Genomic DNA, 25,974 nt, shown 5'->3' on the forward strand with positions numbered 1-25,974 from the left:
AAATTTTTTACACTATTTTAACTTTGTTACATACAGTATGTCTTTATGAATAGGGCAACAACAAATAATGTGTATGTATGGTTTCATTTGATTATTATTATTTTAATTGTATTTCCTCTAGTTAACTTAATAATGCAGTGTATTTATCACTTCTATAATGATTTAAAATTAGGGATCGACCAATATCGATTTTTTAGGGCCGATACCGATAATCTGTGGAGGTTAGAGCCGATAGCCGATAATTTATACCCATATTCCGGTATAAGTTATCGTCAATTTCCCCAACCCCCATTCCCCCCCGGCGACACCGCGGCAGGTCATTGATTTAAAGATTTAAAGCGGGCGTTTTAAATCAATGAACTGCAGCGGCTTTTGCGGTGCCAGAGACCACCGCCGCCCGCTTCTCTCCCCCTGCCTGTCCTGAGGTCCTCCTGAGTCCTACCACTGCACCGCACCCCCCACCGCACCGCACTGGCCAGAGACCGCTGCCCCATTGCCTCCCCCATTCCCGGTTTTATAATTACCTGTTCCCAGGGTCCGCGCTACTTCTGGCTCCGGCGGCATCCTCCTGAGCTGTCACTGTGCGCACTGACGGTGACGTCGCGTGCAGTGCACAGCATAACACAGGACGCCGCAGAAGCCAGAAGTAGCGCGGGCCCTGGGAACAGTTAATTATAAAACCGGGGATGGGGGAGGCAATGGGGCAGCGGTGGCGGCAGTCTCCGGCCGGGGCGGTGCGGTGGTGGGGGGGTGCGGTGGGGGCGGGTCATTATCGGATTATGGGTAAGGTAATTGCCGATACCGGCCAAAATCGTAAATATCGGCCGATAATTGGCCGATCCCTATTTTAAATATTCAAGGTTCTTTATTATTGCTTTCAATGAGAAACTGACAGGCAATGTTTTAGGCTATGCCTTTGGCATGCCCTAATCAGCATGTAGCCTTAAAGGAGTACTCCCATGGAAAACTTTTTTTATTAAATCAACTGGTGCCAGAAAGTTAAACAGATTTGTAAATTACTTCTATTAAAAAATCTTAATCCTTCCAGTACTTTTTAGCTGCTGAATACTACAGAGGAAATGGTTTTCTTTTTGGAACACAGAGCTCTCTGCTGACATCATGACCACAGTGCTCTCTGCTGACCTCTCTGTCCATTTTAAGAACTGTCCAGAGTAGGAGAAAATCCCCATAGCAAACATATGCTGCTCTGGACAGTTCCTAAAATGGACAGAGATGTCAGCAGAGAGCACTGTGGTCATTATGTAAGCAGAGAGTTCTATGTTCCAAAAAGAAAACCATAGTATACAGACCCTAAAAAGTACTGGAAAGATTAACATTTTTTAATAGAAGTAATTTACAAATCTGTTTAACTTTTTGGCACCAGTTGATTAAAAAAAAAAGTTTAACACGGGAGTACCCCTTTAAGGGTACTTTCACATGTGTGTATTTTTGCTGCAAATTTGCTGTGGCAGGTTTTGCTGCCCATTGACTTCAACAGGTAGCAAAATCTACTACAGAAAATCTTCAGCAGAAAATACACACTTGTGAATGTACCCTTAACAGGTCTGGGGGCCTATGTTGAGCTCCTGGCTGTTATGGCAAACAATAACCTCCCTATAATTGCATTGCAGGCCCTATTACTGGGTTTGACAGATTGATTGCAGCATATAAAAACTGGAATCAGATTTCTCCTATATCGCAGCTACTGTATTTAAGTGTTACTTATTTATATTATAGCTAGCATTCACATCTCCTGCTGAACATAAAGGGGATGTTTGGGGAACTATACTTATCCCCTATCCACAGGATAAGTTTCTGATCACAGGGGGTCTGACCGCTGGGGCCTTCCATGATCTCTGGAACAGAGCCCGGCTACTCACATGTCTTTGGGGCAGAGCACCCTCCACCCTTGAGGATGTGTAGGGAAGTGACAACCCGCTCAGCTAATCACCAGCTGAGATCCCGTCTTGTCTCAGCCAGTGTTTGGCTAAGCAGGCCACAGTTCTGGAGATCTTGGGGGGGGGGGGCCATAGCATTGGACCCCCACGATCAGACACTTCCCCCTATTCTGTGGATAAGGGATAGGTGTAGTTCTTTAGACTACGCCTTTAAGCTAGAGAACCATGCAGAAGAGAATTAGATAATCTGAAAACCTGCTCTTCTGAAATATTTTGATAAACAACAATGTCCCAAAAATTCCTAACTAGAGGACTGACCACCATAAAGTTAGAGACAATGATAAAATACTTTTTTATGATACTGTTCATTTTTGCTTTATGCATTTTACTTTATTCAGTTATTCATTTGCTTTTTAGTTACAGTCAGATGGAGCTCCTTCCACTAATTCAGCTGTAGATTTGGCCTTTTTTGATTCCCTTTCTGGAAGTACGTCTCAGAATGCTTCAACCAATAATGGAGAACAGGTAGGTTTGTTGCCGGAACCTTATGATGGTACTTTATTATCCGGAGATACAAACATATCTTTTTATGTTCAATTCATTCATAATGTTTTTAGACCCTTTTACTTTCTCATTTGGCTCCATTGGGGACACAGAGACCATGGGCATATGCTGCCACTAGGAGGCTGACACTAGGCCGCAAAGAGAAAGTTGGCCCCTCCCAGCAGGATATACCCTGCCTACAGACTCTGAGCTATCAGTTTTAGCTTAGTGTCCGTAGGAGGCAGATAGAGTGCGTGCCCCGGCCCTCCTGGTTCTTCCTTCTAGGGTGTCCTGCCGGAGCCTGCGTGCTCTGCCCTCCAACCCTCCTGACCCCACCCCTGCAAAGGGAAGACTCTGCCTTTCCGGGTCTCAGCTCATTCCACTTGTTCCGTCGGGGCCTCCTGCATTCTCCGCAACAGGGCTTCGGCCTTGCAAGTCTGTAAGGCGGGTACTTGGTTGTCCTTGCACACTTTCAATGTTATTGAACTTATATTTTGTATTTTTTAATTATAGAGAATTTTCTTATTTATTTATTTTTTTTTCATTTTACATACATACTTTATGTTTTTTTGTTAGTTTTTTTATTGTTTTTTTTTAGACCAATAAGTATACTAAATATTTGATATTGCGTAATGTACACAAGCTTTTCAAGAAATTAAAAAGCAAAAAATAATTGTTTAGCTACGTAAAGTCTGGAAAAAAAGCCTGTGAAGCTTTTCACTAAGAGTTAAAGGGGTATTCCAGGAAAAACTTTTTTATTTATATCAACTGGCTCCAGAAAGTTAAACAGATTTGTAAATTACTTCTATTAAAAAATCTTTATCCTTCCAATAATTACCAGCTGCTGAAGTTGAGTTGTTGTTTTCTGTCTGGCAACAGTGCTCTCTGCTGACATCTCTGCTTGTCTCAGGAACTGCACAGAGTAGAAGAGGTTTGCTATGGGGATTTGCTTCTACTCTGGACAGTTCCCGAGACAGGTGTCATCAGAGAGCACTTAGACAGAAAAGAACAAATCAACTTCAGCAGCTGATAAGTATTGAAAGGATTAATATTTTTTAATAGTAGTCATTTACAAATTTGCTTAACTTTCTGGAGCCAGTTGATATGTAAAAAAAAAAAAATGTTTTTTCCCGGATAACCCCTTTAAATGAAAAGAAACTTAGTATCAAGCTTCTTTATTCTGAAAAGTAAGCGGAAAACTCTCCTTATAGCTTAGCTATTGTGTTCCTATCAGTACAGGCAAAGTTAGTTTTAGATACCTAACCTCATACTTCAGCGGTAGGTCAAGGTTGTACTTCTATTTAATATAAAAATATATTCTTTCTAAAAATAGTTTGACAGCCTTTGTCATAATCGTTCAAATGGATTACAAGAGCTGTAATTTTTTCCCCTTTTTTGCTTTTAAAGTCACATAAATTATTGAATAGCCCCTTTTCAAGGTCACATTTAAAGCTAGATCATGGCAGAACCATGTGGAGGGGATGGATGGAGGCATGCAAAGTCCTTGCGGCTATAGACACCCTATGTACTGCCAATATTCTGTTGTATACAGCATCGTATGACAGGGTTATCCTGTTAATGCTTGTAGTTAAGCATATTTCCATAATACCGCTTAGCAAGAAGAAATTTGAGAGAAAACCTTGGATGAAATGTGGTGTATTTTGAACCTATACTACTTTAAAATCATAATAGCCAATATTATGGTCATGTGCATAATCCTTACTCAAGCAGTTATAATAGATCTGTTTTGTTAGAAATGCATTTCATATTTTCTTATCGCACATTCATGTATAATGCATACGGAAAGTTTTAAGGCCTTTTCACTTTTTTCACATTTTGTTACACACAGGCTTGTGCTTAGGTAGAAAAAAAAATCAAGATTTATTCTGCACTTAATACCCCATAATGTCAAAGATAAAACTAAATTTTAGAAGTCTTTGATAATTTATTGAAAAGGAAAAGCTAAAATATTGCATGCAATATTTTTGTATTGACCCATTAATTAATTGAACTCTCTTTGGCATAGATTAAAGCCTCTTGTTTCTTTTGGGGTATGATGCCATAAGGCTTGCATACCTGGATTTTGGGGATTTTCTGCTATTAGTCTTTGAAAATTCTCTCAAGCTCTTGGTTAAATGGACAGCCATTTTCAGGACTCTCCATAGATGTTTAATTGGCTGGGCGACTGAAGAGCATTCACATGGTTGTCCCTAAGCCACTCCTGTGTTGTCTTGGCTGTGTGCTTAAAGGGGTACTCCGGCCCTAAGACATCTTATCCCTTATCCAAAAGATAGGGGCTAAGATGTCCCCGCCACTGGGAACCCCTGCAATCTCTCAGAGACTGACCTGAGACAGCTGCACAGAGTGATGTTCGCTCCGTGTCTGAAGGGTCATGGCTACAGGACCGGAGTTTTGTGACGTCACACCACGCCCCCTCAATGCAAGTCTATGGGAAGGAGCATGATGGCTGTCACGCCCCCTCCCATAGACTTTCATTTGGGGGGGGGGGCATGATGTCATAAGGGGCGAAGTCGTGACATCAGGAAACTCCGGCCCTGTAGTCGTGATCCTTCAGACACGGAGCGAACATAGCTCTGTGCCAGAGTACCCCTTTAAGAACATTGTTTTGCTGAAAGGTGAACCTTTAGCCCTGTCTGAGCTCCAAGGGACTCTGGATCAGGTTTTCACTAAGACAATCTGTGTTCTTTGCTCCATTCAGCTTTCCCTCAGCCCTGATCAGTCTCCCTGTCCTAGCTGCTGGAAATCAGCCCCACCACTATGCTTCACTATGCTGTAGTAATAGTATTTTCTGCAGGTGATGAACATTACCTGCTCCGCTCTAGATATGATGTTTAGAATTAGAGGCCAAAAACATAATTCTTGCTTTCATCACACCAGAGAATCTTGTATTTCACAGTCCGAGAATCTTTTTAGGTCCTTTTTTGAAAACTCCAGGCAGACTTTTATATGTCTTTTACTGAAGAGTGGCTTCTTTCTAGCCACTCTCAGATTGTGGAGTGCTGCAGAGATGGTTCTTGCCACTACACACAATCGCTGGAGCACAGCCAGAGTGAACATTGGGTCTTTGGTCATTACCAAAGGTTCTTCTCCCCGATTACTTAGTTTGGTTGGGCAGCCTGTTTCAGGAAGAGTCTTGATTTTTCCAGACTTCTTCCATTTAGAAATTATGGACATGACTATGCTCTTGGGAACTTTCAGTGCAGCAGAATTTTTTTTGTACCTTTCTCTAGATCTGTGCCTCCACACATTCCTGTCTCTGGGGGCCTCCCAGAGCTAACATTTCTAAAGTTCTGTTTTCACATAATTATGGGGTATTGTGTCAAAATGATGGTGGAATTTATTTATTATTTACCGTATTTATTTTCATTTTAACACAAGACAGCAAAATATGAATAAAGTAAAAGGGTCTGAAGACTTTTCAAATCCATAGTATTTATTGAAGACATTCTTTGTATGTTTATTAAAAAAATATCTTACATTTCAATTATTAAGACACAAGCTACAAATGACCCCTGGTCAAGCTGGAATCCACCTAAGCCTTCTGCAACCAACAATTCGGGTGATCCCTGGGGTGCAAATCAGAAAAATTCTTCATCGGACCACTGGGATTCTGCATTTGGTCATCCACAGGCTTATCAGGGTCCAGGTGAGATAAACATGATATTCATGTGACTAACATGAATTAACATCATACTGGAAAAAATACATTTAAATGTGTTTGTATAAAACATTAGACTTGTTTATAGGACACATAAAATACTTAATAATATTTATAATAATAATTATTATTTATTTACAGGTGAGGATGAAAAGTTTGGGCACCCCAGGTAAAAATGTGTATTAATGTGCATAAAGAAGCCAAGGAAAGATGGAAAAATCTCAAAAAGGCATCAAATTACAGATTAGACATTCTTATAATATGTCAACAAAAGTTAGATTTTATTTACACTTTCAAAATAGCAGAAAACAAAAAAAAATGTGTCTGCAAAAGTTTTGGCACCCTGCAGAATTTATAGCATGCACTGCCCCCTTTGCAAAGCTGAGACCTGCCAGTGTCATGGATTGTTCTTAATCATCATCTGGGAAGACCAGGTTATGTCAATCTCAAAGGTTTTAAATGCCCAGACTCATTTGACCTTGCCCCAACAATCAGCACCATGGGTTCTTCTAAGCAGTTGTCTAGAAATCTGAAACTGAAATTAGTTGACGCTCACAAAGCTGGAGAAGGCTATAAGAAGATAGCAAAACGTTTTCAGATGTCAATGTAATTAACCTCTTCAGGACGCCGGGCGTATGCATACGCCCTGCATCCCGAGTCCTTAAGGACGTGGGGCGTATGCATACGCCCGTGGGAATTTCGGTCCCCGCCGCTAGCCGGCTGGGGACCGGACTGGGATGCCTGCTGAAATCATTCAGCAGGCATCCCGGCACATCGCTGAGGGGGGTCCTGAGATCCCCCCCATGTCGGCGATTGCAGAAAATTGCATGTCATTCCAGACATGCGATTTTCTGCCATTCCGGGCTGATCGGGTCTCTGGTGACCCAATCACCTGGAAAATAGGGATGATCGGAGCTGTCAGTGACAGCCACGATCATCCTGAGTGATAGGAGCGAGGTCGCAGTGCTGCGATCTCCTCCTATCCCCTGCATTTGGTCAGAACTGATTCTGACCAATGGCAGCGCAGGATACTGGGTTCTGCCCACCCCTGGATGTCGGGCAGAACAGGGGGAGAAGATGAAGGCCGATACCTGCAAATAAGATGCGTGGGGACCGCCGATCGTCGCTGGAGGCAGTGGAGATCACGGTGCAGGTAGGGAAACGACAGTGGGGGGGGAGGAAGGGGGCAGTAAGCAATATTTACTGCTGCCCTTCCTAGTGGGTGCCAAACTGCAACTCCCAGCATGCCCAGACAGCCAAAGGCTGTCTGGGCATGCTGGGAGTTGTAGTTTTGCAACATCTGGAGGGTCACAGTGTGGAGACCACTGTTACAGATTTTGCAATTTTCATGACATTTTTGAACATTGCTGCTCTACTTTGAAGCCCTCTAATTTTTTCAAAAAGTAAAAATATGTCCATTTTATGATGCCAACATAAAGTGGACATACTGTATTTGTGAATAAAAATAAAATGTATTTGGAATATCCATTTTCCTTACAAGCAGAGAGTTTCAAAGTTAGAGAAATGCAAAATTTTCATGAAATTTTGGGATTTTTCACCAAAAAAGGATGCAAGTAACGAAGAAAATTTACCACCAAAATAAAGTAGAATATGTCACGAAAAAACAATCTCCGAATCAGAATATTCGGTAAAAGCGTTTTAGAGTTAATGCGTAAAGCGACGGTGGTCAGAATTGCGAAAAATTGTGAAAAAGGGCTGCGTCCTTAAGGGGTTAAGAAATGGCAGTCATCAGGAACAGTGGAAGTTAAAGGGGTACTCCGGTGCTTAGACATCTTATCCCCTATCCAAAGGATAGGGGATAAGATGCCTGATCGTGGGAGTCCCGCAGCTGGGGACGCCCGTGATCTTGCACGTGGCACCCCGTTTGTAATCAGTCCCCAGGGCGTGTTCGCTCTGGGTCTGATTACGGTTGACCGCAGGGCCCGTGTGACGTCACGCTCCGCCCCTCAATGCAAGCCTATGGGAGGGGGCCCCTCAATGCAAGCCTGCGGTCGACCGTAATCAGACCCGGAGCGAACACGCTCCGGGGACTGATTACAAACGGGGTGCCGTGTGCATGATCACGGGCGTCCCCAGCTGCGGGACTCCCGCGATCAGGCATCTTTATCCCCTGTCCTTTGGATAGGGGATAAGATGTGTAAGCACCGGAGAACCCCTTTAAAGTAACATCTGGAAGACCAAGAAAAATATCAGACAGAACAGCTCGCAGGATTGTGAGAAAAACTATTCAAAACCCACGTTTGACTGCACAATCCCTCCAGAAAGATCTGGCAGACACTGGAGTTGTGGTACACTATTCCACTATAAAGAGATACTTGTACAAATATGGTATTCATGGAAGAGTCATCAGAAGAAAACCTCTTCTACGTCCTCACCACAAAAATCAGCATTTGAACTTTGCAAATGAACATATAGACAAGCCTGATGCATTTTGGAAACAAGTTCTGTGGACCGATTAGGTTAAAATTGAACTTTTTGGCCGGAATGAGCAAAGGTACATTTGGAGAAGAAGGGGAACAGAATTTAATTAAAAGAACCTCTGTCCAACTGTTAAGCATGGGGGTGGATCAATCATGCTTTGGGGTTGTATTGCAGCCAGTGACAAAGGGAACATCTCACGAGTAGAAGGAAAAATGGATTCAATAAAATTTCAGAAAATTTTGGATGATAACTTGATGCCATCTGTGAAAAAGCTGAAGTTAAAGAGAGGATGGCTTCTACAAATGGATAATGATCCTTAACACACCTCGAAATCCACGGGGTATTACATCATGAGGCGTAAACTGAAGGTTTTGCCATGGCCTTCACAATCTCCTGACCTCAACATAATTGAAAATCTATGGATAGACCTTAAAAGAGCAGTGCGTGACAGACAGCCCAGAGATCTCAAAGAACTGAGAGACTTTTGTAAGGAAGAATGGGCAAAGATACCTCAAACAAGAATTGAAAGACTCTTGGCTGGCTACAAAAAGTGTTTACAAGCTGTGATACTTGCCAAAGGGGACAGTACAAGATATTAACTCTGCAGGGTGCCCAATCTTTTGCAGATGCCATTTTTTTTGTTTTCTATTATTTTGAAAGTGTAAATGATGGAAATAAAGTCTAACTTTTGTTGACATATTATAAGAATGTCTAATCTGTAATTTGATGCCTTTTGGAGATTTTTCCAACTTTCCGTGGCTTCTTTATGCACATTAATACAAATTTTTACCTGGGGTGCCCAAACTTTTGATCCCCACTGTAGTGCCAACAGATTCCACAGCACTTTACAATTTTGGGGGTATAAATAAGGGCCCTGCTTTATTGATACAATGGTCCAGCCTAGACTTACGTAAAGGTGGGCGAACCAGTCATCCACTAATGTTTAACCCCTTAAGGACCCTGGTACTTAAGGACCCATGACGTACGCGTATTCCGGCCCCCGACGCGCACCGGGTGGGGATTGGACCGGGATGCCTGCTGAAATCATTCAGCAGGCATCCCGTGCAAAGGCTCAGGGGGGGGGTCATCAGACCCCCCCCCCCATGTCGGCGACCGCGGCAAATCTCAAGTGAATTCACACTTGCGATTTGCGCGATTCCGGGTCTATGGTGACCCGGAATAGAAGGGGGATCGCGGTTGTCCATGACACCCACAATCCCCCTGAAGGGATAGGAGTGAGGTGCCACCCCTCCTATCCCTGCTATTGGTGGTCTAGACGCGACCACCAATAGCAGATCGGGGGCGGGGGGGTTTACTTTCGTTTTCCCTGTCCTGCCCACTCACAATAGGCGGGGCAGGACGGGGAAACCAGACAGGGACCGGCACCGAAGATCCACTTACCGATCCGGAGGCTGCGGGTGACGGAGATCGGCGGGCGGCGACGGAGATCGGCGGGCGACGACGTCGTGCGGCTGGATCCTACGGAAGCCAGTGAGTTGCCTAGCGACATCTGGAGGGTACAGTCTGAGACCACTAGATAGTGATCTCTAACTGTAGCCCTCCAGATGTTGCTGAACTACAACTCCCAGCATGCCTAGACAGCTGTTTGGGCATGCTGGAATATGTAGTTTTGCAACAGCTGGAGGGCTACAGTTTGAGACCACTATCTAATGGTCTCTAAACTGTATCCCTCCAGATCTTGCAAAACTACAACTCCTAGCATGCCCAAACAGCTGTTTGCTGTCCGGACATGCTGGGATTTGTAGTTTTGCAACAGCTGGAGGACCAAAGTTTGGAGATCACTTGGCAGTGGTCTCTAAAACTGTAGCCCTCCAGATGTTGCAAAACTGTAAATCCCAGAATGCCCAAACAGCTGTCTCGGCATGCTGGGAGTTGTAGTTGCGTACCTCCAGCTGTTGCATAACTACATCTCCCAGCATGCCCTTTGGTGATCAGTACATGCTGGGAGTTGTAGTTTTGCAACAGCTGGAGGCACACTGGTTGGAAAATACTGAGTTAGATAACAGAACCTAACTGAAGGTTTTCCAACCAGTGTGCCTCCAGCTGTTGCAAAACTACAACTCCCAGCATGCATGGTCTGTCAGTACATGCTGGGAGTTGTAATTTTGAAACAGCTGGAGGTTTGCCCCCCCAGGTGAACGTACAGGATACATTCACATTGGCGGGTTTACAGTAAGTTTCTTGCTTCAAGTTTGGGCTGCGGCAAATTTTTTGCCGCAGCGCAAACTCCTAGCGGGAAACTCACTGTAACCCGCCAGTGTGAATGTACCCTAAAAACACTACACTACACTAACACATAATACAGAGTAAAACACTACATATACACCCCCTTACACTGCCCCCCCCCCCCCCCCCCCAATAAAAATTAAAAACGTATTGTACGGCAGTGTTTCCAAAACGGAGCCTCCAGCCGTTGCAAAACAACAACTCCCAGCATTTCTGGACAGCCACTGACTGTCCAGACATGCTGGGAGTTTAGCAACAGCTGGAGGCACCCTGTTTGGGAATCACTGGCGTAGAATTCCCCTATGTCCACCCCTATGCAATCCCTAATTTAGTCCTCAAATGCGCATGGCGCTCTCACTTCAGAGCCCTGTCGTATTTCAAGGGGTATCTCTGTACTCGGGAGAAATTGCACTACAAATTTTGGGGGGCTTTTTCTCCTTTTACCCCTTATGAAAAGGAAAAGTTGGGGGCTACACCAGCTTGTTAGTGTAAAAAAATAAAACATTTTACACTAACATGATGGTGTTGCCCCATACTTTTTATTTTTACAAGCGTTAAAAGGAAAAAAAGACCCCCAAAATTTGTAACGCATTTTCTCCTGAGTACAGAAATACCCCATATGTGGTCGTAAAATGCTCTGCGGGCCCACAACAAGGCTCAGGATTGAGAGCGCACCATGTACATTTGAGGTCTAAATTGGTGATTTGCACAGGGGTGGCCGATTTTACAGCGGAATGTAATAAGGGGTACAGTGAGCATTTACGCCCCACAGGTGTCTGACAGATTTTTGGAACAGTGGTACGTGAAAATGAATGCACAGCCCACTGTTCCAAAGATCTGCCAAACGCCAGTGGGGTGTAAATACTCACTGCCCCCCTTATTAAATTCTGTGAGGGGTGTAGTTTCCAAAATAGGGTCACATGTGGGGGGTCCACTGTTCTGGCAACACGGGGGGCTTTGTAAACGCACATGGCCTCTGACTTCCATTCCAAACAATTTTTTTCCCAAAAGCTCAATGGCGCTCCTTCTCTTCTGAGCATTGTAGTGCGCCAGCACTTGATGTCCACACATGGGGTATTTCCATACTCAGAAGAGATGGGGTTTCAAATTTTGGGGGGCATTTTGTCCTATTACCCCTTGTAAAAAAAATTAATTTGAGGGAAAACTAGCATTTTAGTGGATAAAAACAATCATTTACACATCCAACTTTCACGAAAAGTCGTCAAACACCTGTGGGGTGTTAAGGCTCACTGGAGCCCTTGTTACGTGCCTTGAGGGGTGTAGTTTCCAGAATAGTATGCCATATGGGGTGTTTTTTGCTGTCCTGTTACCATAGGGGCTTCATAAATGCGACATGCTCCCCAAAAACCATTACAGCAAATTTTGCTTTTCAAAAGCTAAATGTGACTCCTTCTGTTCTGAGCATTGTAGTGTGCCCGCAAAGCATTTTACATCCTAACATGGGGTATTTCCATACTCAGAAGAGATGGGGTTACAAATGTTGGGGGTCATTTTGTCCTATTATCCCTTGTATAAAATCTAAATTTGAGGGAAAACTAGCATTTTAGTGAAAAAAAAACAAAAAACATTTTCACATCCAACTTTAACGAAAAGTCGTCAAACACCTGTGGGGTGTTAAGGCTCACTGGACCCCTTGCCTTTAGGGGTGTAGTTTCCAAAATAGTATGCCATGTGTTTTTTTTTTTTTGCTGCTCTGGCACCATAGGGGCTTCCTAAATGTGACATGCCCCCCAAAAACCATTTCAGAAAAACTCACTCTCCAAAATCCCACTGTCGCTCCTTCCCTTTTGAGCCCTCTACTGCGCCCGCCGAACACTTGGCATACACATATGAGGTATTTTCTTACTCGAGAGAAATTGGGTTACACATTTTAGGAAGATTTCTCTCCTTTTACCCCTTGTAAAATTTCAATAAATATATTTCTAATAAGAAGGCCCTTCAAATCCACTTCAAACCTGAACTGGTCCCTGAAAAATTTCGATTTTGAACATTTTGTGAAAAATCGGAAAATTGCTGCTATACTTTGAAGCCCTCTGATGTCTTCCAAAAGTAAAAAATGTAAACTTTATGATGGAAACATAAAGTAGACATATTGTATATGTGAATCAATATATCATTTATTTGGAATATTCATTTTCCTTATAAGCAGAGAGCTTCAAAGTTAAAAAAATGTTTCAATTTTTTCATAAAATTGTGGAATTTTTCACCAAGAAATGATGCAAGTATCGCCAAAATTTTACCGCTAACATAAAGTAGAATATGTCACGAAAAAACATTCTCTGAATCAGAATGAAAGGTAAGAGCATTCCAGAGTTATTAATGCTTAAAGTGACAGTGGTCAGATGTGCAAAAAATGGCCTTGTCCTACAGTGAAAATTGGCTGGGTCCTTAAGGGGTTAAATGTCTTAAGTGCATAGAGCGTGGGAGGGACTTTAGGGGACTGCCAAATATGGCACTTTTGATGTCTCCAAGACCCAAAGGTCTAAAAAAAAAAAGGGGGGGGGGGGGCAAAATGATAGTAGGGGAGGCCAATTAGGGGATGTTATTAGCATTCTTGAAATGATTTGTCTTAAGGGCATGTTAAAAACTGTGTATATTGGTTATGTCTAAGGGTTCAGGGTAATGTATTCCTGAAAACTGGTACAGCAAGTCTTGGAGATTGAAGCAAGAGGTTTGGGTTTTGTAGAAGATGTTACTTTTAGATCATTAGGAGAGCGAAGAGTGTGTTTTGGATGGTAGATACAGATGAGGGAGGAGATGTAGGGAGGAGTAGAACTGGGAAAAGTTATGTGGGTGAGATGGAGCATTTTTTTTTTTTTACTGTATTCTCAACTGAATAGGTAACTTTTGCAAATGGCTGTAAATGAATCCCATTGATTGCACCCGTTTGGTTACTGATCTGTTATTTGTAAGACGTTGCATGCAGTTTTTTTTTTTCCATCGAGAATAAAGGAATAGAAATGGATATTATAAATTTAACATTGAAGTCTATGGCAAACAGATTAGCTGTCATCCGTTTGCACATGGTTTTTTATATTTTATGAACAGTTATTGCTTACTGAGCATGCTCAGAAGAGGTGAAAGTTAGGGGCTCCTGCAGAGCTGCGAGACTACTATGCCAGTCATGGAACAGACTCATTTCCATAATTGGGGAGGCTATATTAGTGCTTGTACTACTACACCTATCATGGAACAGAATCTGTTCCATGTTGGGGGTAGTAGTACAGGGGCTGAGGGATTGATCGCACTGGGTCCCACTTCTGAGACCCGATGCGATCAGAAGTTATTACAGGGCAGTGGATGGCATGCTCCGCTCCTCTGCGATGTATTGTGTGTGTTTTTACTTACGGTACATTTTCAAATACCCTGCTGGGAGTCCTGAATGACCAACACCGAGTTGTACTGTGCATAATCACATTTTTTTTCCCCCCGACCCCCAGTTGCCAGTACTTTTACATTTCAGTACTGCTGCCCGTAATCCTAATAACATTCCTGTACTGCTCAGGGGTTTGGAAATTTAATTAAAAAAACTACTTGTCCACGGGACTAAAACGGAGAAAAATCTACTTGTCCCTCATGACGATCCACTTCTCCGGGCCAATTCTCGCTTTTACACTCTTGATTTTTCCTCCTCGCCCTATAATAGTCATAACTAACTACTATAATGATACCTTTTAATTTTTCAATAACATATTCTCCCCCCCAAAAAAATTGATAGATATATATATATATATATATAAAATATAAAATCGCTGAAGTGAAATTGAAATAGTATAAGGTAATTTTGCAAATTTGGTGGTTTTCTTTTCTACACCATTTACCTTGTGGTTGAGCTAACATGTTAGTTTGATACTTTAGGCCGGCCTGATTACAGCAATACCAGATTTATATAGTTTCCATCATGTTTTACTAATTTAAAAAAAATTCAGAACTTTTTAGAATTTTTTTAATTGCCATTTTTTGACCCCTGTAGCTTTATTTTTTTATTTTTTCACATACCAGGCTGTATGAGGGCTAATTTTTTGTGCCATAATCTGTTTTTTTGTATCGGTACCATTTGGGTATTGATCTGACTTTGTAATTGCTTTTTAACTCATTTTTTTCTGGAATATTATAAAAATTGCAATACTGTGTTTGTTTGTTTTTTAACACTTACGTCATTTACTGTATGGGATACATAATGTTATATTTTAATAGTTCATGCAATTATGCACTCAGCGATACTAAATATGGTATTTTTATTTTTATTATGTTTACATGTTCTTATATAGGAAAAGGGGGTGATTTAAACTTTTAACATGGAAGGGGTTAATGTGTGTCTCTTAAACTTTTATTAAAAGTTTTTTTGTTTACACTTTACTAGACTTTTAGGTGAAGTCATTAGATTTATCATACAGATCAATAGAGTTCTATTGAACTCCATTGATCAGTGTGCTCTGCGCTCCATTGATCCAGCCAGTCTCTATTAATGACAGAGCCATGGGACAGCAGGGAACAGAGGTAAGCCCTCCGGCTACCGCTATAGCGTGCAGGGGTGGGGGGGGGTGCGGCGATCCACCCCTCTAGCCTACCAGGGAGCATTCAAATGTCCCTTTAGACAGCGCTGTCAGCTTTGACAGCGGCGATCTAAAGGGTTAATAGCCAGCCGCAGCGATCGCCGCATGCAGGTTATTAGCGGCGGCCCCCGGCTACTGAGAACAGCCGGGGGCGTGCAGAGTATGAGTCGGGAGCCCGCTCCATACAGACTGCTGAGCGCTTCCGCGCTTGTCAGGTCCGGCCCTGCTTCCCCGAACCCAGGCTAAGGGCCAGAAAAATTCACCTGCCTGGCGCCCGGAACTGCATGTGTCGGGCAATAGGAATTCCACATCCCTTACTGCTGCCCTTACTCCAAATAACATTCCCTACTCCCTAATAACATTCTTGTACTGCTGCGCGTACTGCAGGGGCTGCCCATACTCCAAGCACAAACAGAGCGCACAGCGGGGACATGTCAGACCATTCCCCGCTGCTCATCCCCGTACCCGACAGGTATTAGCGGGGAATAGAGTGACATGTCCCCGCTGTGCACTCTGATTGCGTTCCATTCCCTGATGCCTGCTCTGCATTTCCTAGCGGTAACGGGCAGCGAGGAATGGAGTGCAATCAGAGCACACAGCGGGGACATGTCACTCCATTCCCTGCTGGTCATCTCCATCTGGTACGGGTATCAGCATCGGGGAATGAACTGACATGTCCTTGCTGTTCGCTCTGTTTGTGCTTGGAGTACGGGCAGCACCGAGGAATATTATTTGCAGAATGGGCAGCAGTACAGGAATGTTATTAGGAGTAGGGAATGTTATTTGGAGTACGGGCAGCAGTACTGGAATGTAGGAGTATGGGCAGCCGGGGGGCCAGGGGATTAAAATTCAATTTATCCATATTTCCAGTAAAAAAAAAACAAAAAAACGCTGTGAGCCCTGAATATCAGAAGTGAAACCTAGTGTGATCAATCCCCCAGCCCCTGTACTACTACCCCAACATGGGACAGACTCTGTTCTATGATGGATGTAGTAGTACAACCACTAATGTAGTCTCCCCAGCTGCCCCCAGACTTCCGCAGCTGGGGAACTACTACTTTAATCATGAAAAAGATTCTGTTCCATGATGATAGTAGTAGTCTGGGCTGCAGGAGTCTGTAGGCGGCTGATACTAACAGATAAAAAACTGATGCAAAAGTATGCCACTAAATGGCATCCCTTTGCATCTGTTAGTAGTGTGGTCTGTTTCTGACGGGAGAATAGCGGGACGGAGGAAAACAGCCGTGTGAACCTAGCCTAAGCTGTGCAGTAAATAAATTTGTTGCTTATGTTGAAGGAGAGACGAAAAAATAGGACAAATGTTTTCATTAGATCTGATAAATAACTATTTTTAATTGGGGAAAGTGTTTTCTTTTAGCAAAAAATCTGCACTTTTCATTCTATTATTTCTGTCTTACACTTGGGTGTAGGGTTGTCAATGCCATGCAATCAAGTGGGGTATACGAGACATTAAAATAGTTTTTATCAAAGTAAATACAATACATTTTGTAAGACGTTACCTTACTGAGTTTCCACATTCCAGCACTGTTGGTCTTCTCTATTCCTTCTTGTCAATCTGTGTAATATCCTATTATTAATGACACAAAAATCATGACTATAGTGGTCAGTCGCTGCCAGGCTCTGACACACATCACATTGATCAGAAGACCAGCTGTGTGTGAACAGATGAGAATTGGTAAGATGGGTATATTACAAATTACTTTAGCATTTTAGGCTTTTTAACAATGATCTGTAAAACCCCAGTTGTAAGATACATTTATCATATACAGTTAAAAACAGTGTTCTAGAGGGCTAATGTGTTTAGGATATATTGAACTGAATATCTGTCATAGAAAAATATGGTGCAAATCTGGACTGTTTTTTTTTTTTTTTTAACCTTGAGAGACTCTGTTGGGTACAAATGCATAATATAAAAGTTTACATCCCCTGCCAGAATTATATAACATTCCACAGTATTTATACCTACCACAGGCCCCAGATTAACCTATCACAGTTTCACCTTAGCTATAGATTTATGCAGCTTCTCCTGATCTGTATAATTGATATGTTTTGACATTTGATCATATACAGTTATGGCTGTAAATGTTGGCACCCCTGAATTTGTCAAGAAAATGAAGTATTTCTCACAGAAAAGGATTGCAGTAACACATGTTTTACTATATACATGTTTATTCCCTTTGTGTATATTGGAACTAAACCAAAAAAAGGGATGAAAAAAAGCAAATTGGACATAATGTCTCAAACTCCAGAAATGGGCTGGACAAAATTATTGGCACCCATAACTTAATATTTGGTTGCACACCCTTTAGAAAAAATAACTGAAATCAGTCATTTCCTATAACCATCAATAAGCTCCTTACACCTCTGAGCCGGAATGTTGGACCAATCTTCCTTTGCAAACTGCTCCAGGTCTCTCTTATTGGAAGGGCGCCTTTTCCCAACAGCAATTTTAAGATCTCTCCACATGTGTTCCATGGGATTTAGATCTGGACTCATTGCTGGCCACTTCAGAACTCTCCAGCGCTTAGTTGCCATCCATTTCTGGGTGCTTTTTGACATATGTTTGGGGTCATTGTCCTGCTGGAATACCCAAGATCTCGGACGCAAACCCAGATTTTCTGACACTGGGCTGTACAGTACGACCTAAAATCCGTTGGTAATCCTCAGATTTCATGATGCCTTGCACACATTCCAGGCACCCAGTGCCAGAGGCAGCAAAACAGCCCAAAAACATCATTGAACCTCCACTATATTTCACTGTAGGTAATGTGTTCTTTTCTTTGTAGACCTCATTCCGTTTTTGGTAAACAGTAGAATGATGTTCTTTACCAAAAAGCTCTATCTTGGTCTCATCTGTCCACAAGACATTTTCCCAGAAGGATTTTGGCTTACTCAAGTTCATTTTGGCAAAATGTAGTCTTGCTTTTTTATGTCTCTGCGTCAGCAGTGGGGTCCTCCTGGGTCTCCTACCATAGTGTTTCATTTAAATGTCAGCAGATAGTTCGCGCTGACACTGATGCTCCCTGAGCCTGCAGGACAGCTTGAATATCTTAGGAACTTGTTTGGGGCTGCTTATCCACCATCCGGACTATCCTACACCTTTCATCAATTTTTCTCTTCCATCCATGCCCAAAGAGATAAGCTACAGTGCCATGGGTTGCAAACTTCTTGATAATGTTGTGCACTGTGGACAATGGCAAATCTAGATCTCTGGAGATAGACTTTTAACCTTGAGATTGTTGATATTTTTTCACAATTTTGGTTCTCAAGTCCTCAGACAGTTCTCTTCTCCTCTTTCTGTTGTCCATGCTTAGTGTGGCACACACAGACACAATGCAAAGACTAAGTGAACTTCACTACTTTATATCTGCTTTCAGGTGGGATTTTTATATTGCCCACACCCAGGTGAGTTTAAAGGAGCGTCACATGCTTGAAACAATCTTATTTTTCCATAATTTGGAAAGGGTGCCAATAATTTTGTCCAGCCCATTTTTGGAGTTTGGTGTGACATTTATGTCCAATTTGCTTTTTTTCTTCTCTTTTTTGGTTTAGTTCCAATACACACAAAGAAAATAAACGTGTGTATAGCAAAACATGTGTTACTGCAATCCTTTTCTGTGAGAAACACTTAATTTTCTTGAAAAATTTCAGGGGTGCCCACATTTATGTCCATGACTATATATATTTTTTTAGGGATATCAAGGAGTAGATGGGGCTAGGATCTTGTGCCGGATCATACTTTTCAAGGCATTGGAGGAGATTTATCAAAACCTGTGTAGAGGAAGAGTGGGGCAGTTGCCCATAACAACCAATCAGATTGCTTCTTTCATTTTTTAGATGCCTTCTAAAAATAAAAGAAGGGATCTAATTGGGTTGCTATGGGCATCTGCACCACTGTTCCTCTGCACAGGTTTTGATAAATTCACCTATTGCCTCCGAAGACTTACTAGGACATACCAGGTTAAAAGTAGGGCATTTTTATTTTTTAACCCCTTAAGGACGCAGCCCATTTGGGCCTTAAGGACGCAGACAATTTTATTTTTACGTTTTCCATTTTTCCTCCTCGCCTTCAAAAAATCATAACTCTTTTATATTTTCATCCACAGACTAGTAGGAGGGCTTGTTTTTTGCGCGACCAATTGTCCGTTGTAATGCCATCACTCGCTTTACCATAAAATGTATGGCGCAACCAAAAAAATACTATTTGTGTGGGGAAATTAAAAAGAAAACCGCAATTTTGCTAATTTTGGAAGGTTTCGTTTTAACGCCCTACAATTTACAGTAAAAATTACATGTGTTATTTATTCTTTGGGTCAATACGATTAAAATGATACCCATGATAACCTACTTTTCTTTTACTGTTGCGCTTAAAAAAAATCACAAACTTTTTAACCAAATTAGTACGTTTAAAATCCCCCTATTTTGAAGACCCATAACTCTTTCATTTTTCCGTTTAAGCGGCGGTATGAGGGCTAATTTTTTGCGCCGTGATCTGAACTTTTTATTGATACCATATCTGCTTATATAAAACTTTTAATACTTTTTATGAATTTTTTGGGGAATAAAATGTTATAAAAAAAGCAGCTATTTTGGACTTTTTCTTTTACATTCACGACGTTCACCGTACGGTATCATTAACATTTTATTTTAATAGTTCAGATATTTACGCACGCGGTGATACCAAATATGTATATAAAATATTTTTTTAACACTTTTTGGGGGTGAAATAGGGACAATGGGACAATTTACGTTTTTATTGGGGGATGGGGTTTTAAAATTTTTTTTTACTTTTACTTTTATTTTTACACTTTAATAGTCTCCATAGGGGACTATTTATAGCAATCATTCGATTGCTAATCCTGTTCAGTGCTATGTATAGGACATAGCACTGATCAGGGTTATCGGTCATCTTCTGCTCTGGTCTGCAGGAAGGCAGATCAGAGCAGAAGACTCCCGGAAGGCAGCGGAGGCTGGTGAGGGGACCTCCGTCTTCCGTGCTGGATGATCGGATCGCCGTGGCAACGCTGCGGGCGATGCGATCATCCATTTAAGTGACCGCGATGCTGCAGATGCCGTGATCTGTATTGATCACTGCATCTGAGGGGTTAATGGCGGGCATCCGCGGGATCGCGGGTGTCCGCCATTACCGACGGGTCCCTGGCTGCGATCAACAGCCGGGACCTGCCGTGCATGATCCGGGCATCGCTCCGATGCCCGCGGTTATTCTTAGGACGTAAATGTACGTCCTGGTGCGTTAAGTACCACGTCACCAGGACGTACATTTACGTCCTTCGTCGTTAAGGGGTTAAAGGCCACAGTTCATAGGCTTGGATCCTTGTCAGTGAATACTTTTGTTTCTCACAAGCATGAACTTTATTATTGTCCTCGACATCTGACGTCTCCTGTTAACAAGCACAATTTGAAAACTAATATATGAACTAATATTTTGTGTCTCTGCTTAAGACTCTAATCCATGAAGTGCATGTGAAAATCATAGTAAAACTTACACATTTATTGGTATTCTCCCCCTTAGTTACTCATAGTCTGTGTTCTTACCAAAAATAATATTTATCTGCTCAAACTAGACTACTCCTTTAGGTTAAATACTGTGAAACCCCCCACTATTACCTCTACTGTAGTACATTACTCCTCTGTAGCTACTTCCTGTGTAATGTTGTGGAAATAAATAATTATTTTATGCAAATTCACATTAAGGCCAAGAGATTTTCATAATAAAATAAATGGGGCAAAGGAAAGAAAAAAATCAAATACATTAAGATAAAGGCTTTGAGGGCACAAATATGAACAATCACGCTTTAACTGTAGTGAAACAAAATGAGTGCAAATATCAGCACTAGAAATAAAAAGAAGAAGGCCCAAGGCCCTCAGCTTAGTAATAAAAGAGGACAAGACAAGAAAACCCATAAAAGACAATGGGGAGATGGCAGGGAAGGAAAAATAATCGAAATTTATTCAGTGGTGATCATACCACATAGAGTCCCAGGATCCCAAACAGAGAGAAAAATATCCACCTTGTTATTTGGAGAGGATGTAAGATACTCGAGAGATCTGATCTCACGAATATGAGCTAGCCAATCGTAGGTAGGTGGGGGGAGCCTGACCTTTCTAAAGCTTAGCGATGAAAGTCTCTGTAACCAACAAAATATATAATGGCGCAACTGTAAATGGAAAAGCAGTACTGAAGAGGGGAGACCAAGTTTATCCACCAGGTGTTCAAATGGAATAAACTCCCGCTTGAAAACATCTACGATGTCAGAAAATTAAAAGGGCCTCTAGAAGACCATGGTCGTATCATACCAGAGGTCAAGCTCGCTGGTAGGTCCAGAGTAGAAAGGAAGCAGGAGAAAGGAGGGCAATGACAATTCAAAGTTGACACACAATACCCCTAAATTTACTTAGACAGTGCCAAAGAAAAGAGTTTGGATGTATTAGAGCCAGCCATAATTTCTCGATTTGCATCCAACGATTATAAGCGTGGTAGGAGGGCCAAGAACTAAGGTGCTCAAGGTAGGCTGCCAGATAATATGAAATATCTGGAACCGCCAGGCCCCCTTGAGATCTGTCTGCCAGCATAACATTTTAGAAGGCCTATGTCTCTTCAAATCACAGATAAACCGTAAAAACTGTGGACTGTTAAGAATTAAAGGGGTACTCAAAAGGGAATACAAATGTTTTTTGTAATTTTCAGATGGTGCAAGAAAATTATACAGATTTCTAAATTACTTCTATTTTAAATTCTTTAGTCTTTAATACTTATCAGCTGCTGTATGCTCCAGAGGAAGTTGTATAGTTCTTTCCAGTCTGACGACAGTGCTTTCTGCTGCCACCTCTGTCTGTGTCAGGAACTGTCCAGAGAGGAGCATATCCCCATAGTAAATCTCTCCTGCTCTTGACCGATTCTGACACAGACAGAGGTGGCAGCAGAGAGCACTGTGATCAGACTGGAAAGAACTGTACAACTTCCTCTGGAGAATACATCAGCTGATAAGTACTTAAGACTAAAGAATTTAACCCCTTAAGGACCAGGCCATTTTTCACTGTAGGACCAGAGCGTTTTTTGCACATCTGACCACTTTCACTTTAAGCATTAATAACTCTGGGATGCTTTTACCTTTCATACTGATTCCGAGATAGTTTTTTCATGACATATTCTACTTTGTTAATGGTAAAATTTTGTCCATACTTGCATCATTTCTTGGTGAAAAATTCCAAAATGTAATGAAAAAATAGAAAATTTTGCATTTTTCTAACTTTGAAGCTCTCTGCTTGTAAGGAAAATAGACATTTCAAATAAATTATATATTGAATCACAAATACAATATGTCTACTTTATGTTTCCATCATAAAGTTGACATGTTTTTACTTTTGGAAGACATCAGAGGGCTTCAAAGTTCAGCAGTAATTTTCCAATTTTTCACAACATTTTCAAAATCAGAATTTTTCATGGACCAGTTCAGGTTTGAAGTGGATTTGAAGGGCTGTCTTATTAGATATACCCCACAAATGACCCCATTATAAAAACTGCACCCCTCAAAGTATTCAAAATGACATTCAGTAAGTGTGTTAACCCTTTAGGTGTTTCACAGGAATAGCAGCAAAGTGAAAGAGAAAATTCAAAATCTTCATTTTTTACACTCGCATGTTCTTGTAGACCCAGTTTTTGAATTTTTATAAGGGGTAAAGGGAGAAAAATCCTCTCAAAATTTGGAACTCAATTTCTCTCGAGTAAGGAAATACCTCATATGTGTATGTCAAGTGTTCGGCAGGCGCAGTAGAGGGCCCAGAAGGAAAGGAGCGACAGTGGGATTTTGGAGAGTGAGTTTTTCTGAAATGGTTTTTGGAGGGCATTTCACATTTAGGAAGCCCCTATGGTGCCAGAACAGCAGAAAAAACCCCACATGGCATACCATTTTGGAAACTACACCCCTCAAGGCACGTAACAAGGGGTCCAGTGAGCCTTAATACCCCACAGGTGTTTGACGACTTTTCGTTAAAGTCAGATATGTAAATGAAAAAAAAAATGTCACTAAAGTGCAGTTTCTTTTCCCAAATTTACCATTTTTATGAAGGGTAATGGGAGAAAATGCCCCCTAAAATTTGTAACCCCATCTCTTCTGAGTATGGAAATACCCCATTTGTGGACTTCAAGTGCACTGCGGGCGAACTACAATGCTCAGAAGAGGAGAAGTCACATTTGGCTTTTGGAAAGCAAATTTTGCTGAAATGGTTTTTTTTCGCATTTAGGAAGCCTCTATGGTGCCAGAACACCAAAAATACCCACATGGCATACTATTTTGCAAACTACACCCCTGAAGGAACGTAACAAGGGGTACAGTGAGCCTTAACAGCTCACAGGTATTTCACAACTTTTTGTTAAAGTTGGATGTGTAAATGAAAAACATTTTTTTTTTACAAAAATGCAGTTTTTTCCCCAAATTTTACATTTTTACAATGAGTAATAGTAGAAAATTACCCCTAAATTTGTAACCCCAAACTACAATGCTCAGAAGAGGAGGAGTGCCATTGAGCTTTTGAAGAGTGAATTTGTTTGGAATGGAAGTCAGGGGCCATGTGCGTTTACAAAGCCCCCCGTGGTGCCAGAACAGTGGACCCCCTCCCCCCCACATGTGACCCCATTTTGGAAACTACACCCCTCACGTGATGAAATAAGGGGTGCAGTGAGTATTTACACCCCACTGGCATTTGACAGATCTTTGGAACAGTGGGCTGAGCAAATGAAAAATAAAATTTTTCATTTTCACAGACCACTGTTCCAAAAATCTGTCAGACACCTGTGGGGCATAGTGCTCACTGTACCCCTTATTACATTACATGAGGGGTTTAGTTTCCTAAATGGGGTCACATGTTGGGGGGTCCATTGTTCTGGCACTATGGGGGCTTTGTAAACACACGTGGCCTTCAATTCCGGGCACATTTTCTCTTCAAAATCCCCATGGCGCTCCTTCTCTTCTGAGCATTGTAGTGTGCCAGCAGAGCACTTTACATCCACATATGGGGTATGTTCTTACTCAGAAGAAATGGGGTTACAAATTTTGGGGGTCTTTTTCCCTATTTTCCCTTGTATAATGAAAAATTTAGGGTAACGCCAGCATTTTAGTGAAAAAAAATATTTTTTTTCATTTTCCCATCCAACACCTGTGGGGTGTTAAGGCTCACTATACCCCTTGTTACATTCCGTGAGGGGTGTAGTTTCCAAAATGGGATCACATGTCGGTATTTATTTTTTCGCGTTTATGTCAGAACCGCTGTAAAATTAGCCACCCCTGTGCAAATCACCAATTTAGGCCTCAAATGTACATATTGCTCTCTCACTCCTGAGCCTTGTTATGCGTCCGCAGATCATTTAACGCCCACATATGGGGTATTTCCGTACTCAGGAGAAATTGCGTTACAAATTTTTGGGGTCTTTTTTTCCTTTTACCTCTTGTGAAAATAAAAAGTATGGGGCAACACATGTTAGTGTAAAACATTTTATTTTTTTACACTAACAGGCTGGTGTAGACCCCATCTTTTCCTTTTCATAAGGGGTAAAAGGAGAACCCCCCCGCCCCCCCCCCCCCCAATATTTGTAGTGCAATTTCTCCCGAGTATTGAAATACCCCATATGTGGCCCTAAACGGTTTCCTTGAAATACGACAGGGCTCTGAAGTGAGAGGGCGCCATGCGCATTTGAGGACTGAATTAGGGATTGCATAGGGGTGGACATAGGGGTATTCTACGCCAGTGATTCCCCAACAGGGTGCCTCCAGCTATTGCTAAACTCCCAGCATGCCTGGACAGTCAGTGGAAACACTGCCGTACAAGACGTTTTTAATTTGTATTGGGGGGGACAGTGTAAGTGGTGCATATGTAGTGTTTTACCCTTTATTTTATGTTAGTGTAGTGTTTTTAGGGTACATTCGCACTGGCGGAGGTTTACAGTGAGTTCCCTGCTAGGAGTTTGTGCTGCGGTGAAAAATTTGCCGCAGCTCATACTTGAAGCAGAAAACTTACTGTAAACCTGCCCGTGTGAATGTACCCTGTACATTCACATGGGGGGGCAAACCTCCAGCAGTTTCAAAACTACAACTCCCAGCATGTACTGACAGACCGTGCATGCTGGGAGTTGTACTTATGCAACAGCTGGAGGCACACTGGTTGGAAAACCTTCAGTTAGGTTATGTTATCTAACTCAATATTTTCCAACCAGTGTGCCTCCAGCTATTGCAAAACTACAACTCCCAGCATATACTGATCGCCGAAGAGCATGCTGAGAGATGTAGTTATGCAACAGCTGGAGGGATCGCAACTACAATTCCCAGCATGCTGGGATTTGCAGTTTTGCAACATCTGGAGAGCTACAGTATAGAGACCACTGCAAACTGTGGCCCTCCAGATGTTGCAAAACTAAAAATCCCAGCATGCCCAGACAGCAAACAGTTGTGTGTGTTGCAAGATCTGGAGGGATACAGTTCAGAGACTACCATATAGTGGTCTCAAACTGTAGCCCTCCAGCTGTTGCAAAACTACAAATCCCAGCATGCCC

The 25,974-nt window shown here is 42.0% G+C and overlaps 1 protein-coding gene across 2 annotated transcripts in view; it reads left to right on the forward strand.

The window, feature by feature from the left end:
• SNX9 (sorting nexin 9) overlaps window positions 1-25,974 on the forward strand; it is a 224,421-nt gene that overhangs the window by 130,774 nt on the left and 67,673 nt on the right. For both annotated transcript variants that reach the window (XM_056567096.1, XM_056567097.1), the window contains exons 4-5: window positions 2,316-2,423; window positions 5,955-6,108. In XM_056567096.1, coding sequence (XP_056423071.1) covers window positions 2,316-2,423; window positions 5,955-6,108 — 262 coding nt within the window. The remainder of the gene's footprint in view (window positions 1-2,315; window positions 2,424-5,954; window positions 6,109-25,974) is intronic.

Source organism: Hyla sarda, chromosome 3 (genome assembly GCF_029499605.1).
Source record: "Hyla sarda isolate aHylSar1 chromosome 3, aHylSar1.hap1, whole genome shotgun sequence".
Lineage (NCBI taxonomy): Eukaryota > Metazoa > Chordata > Amphibia > Anura > Hylidae > Hyla > Hyla sarda.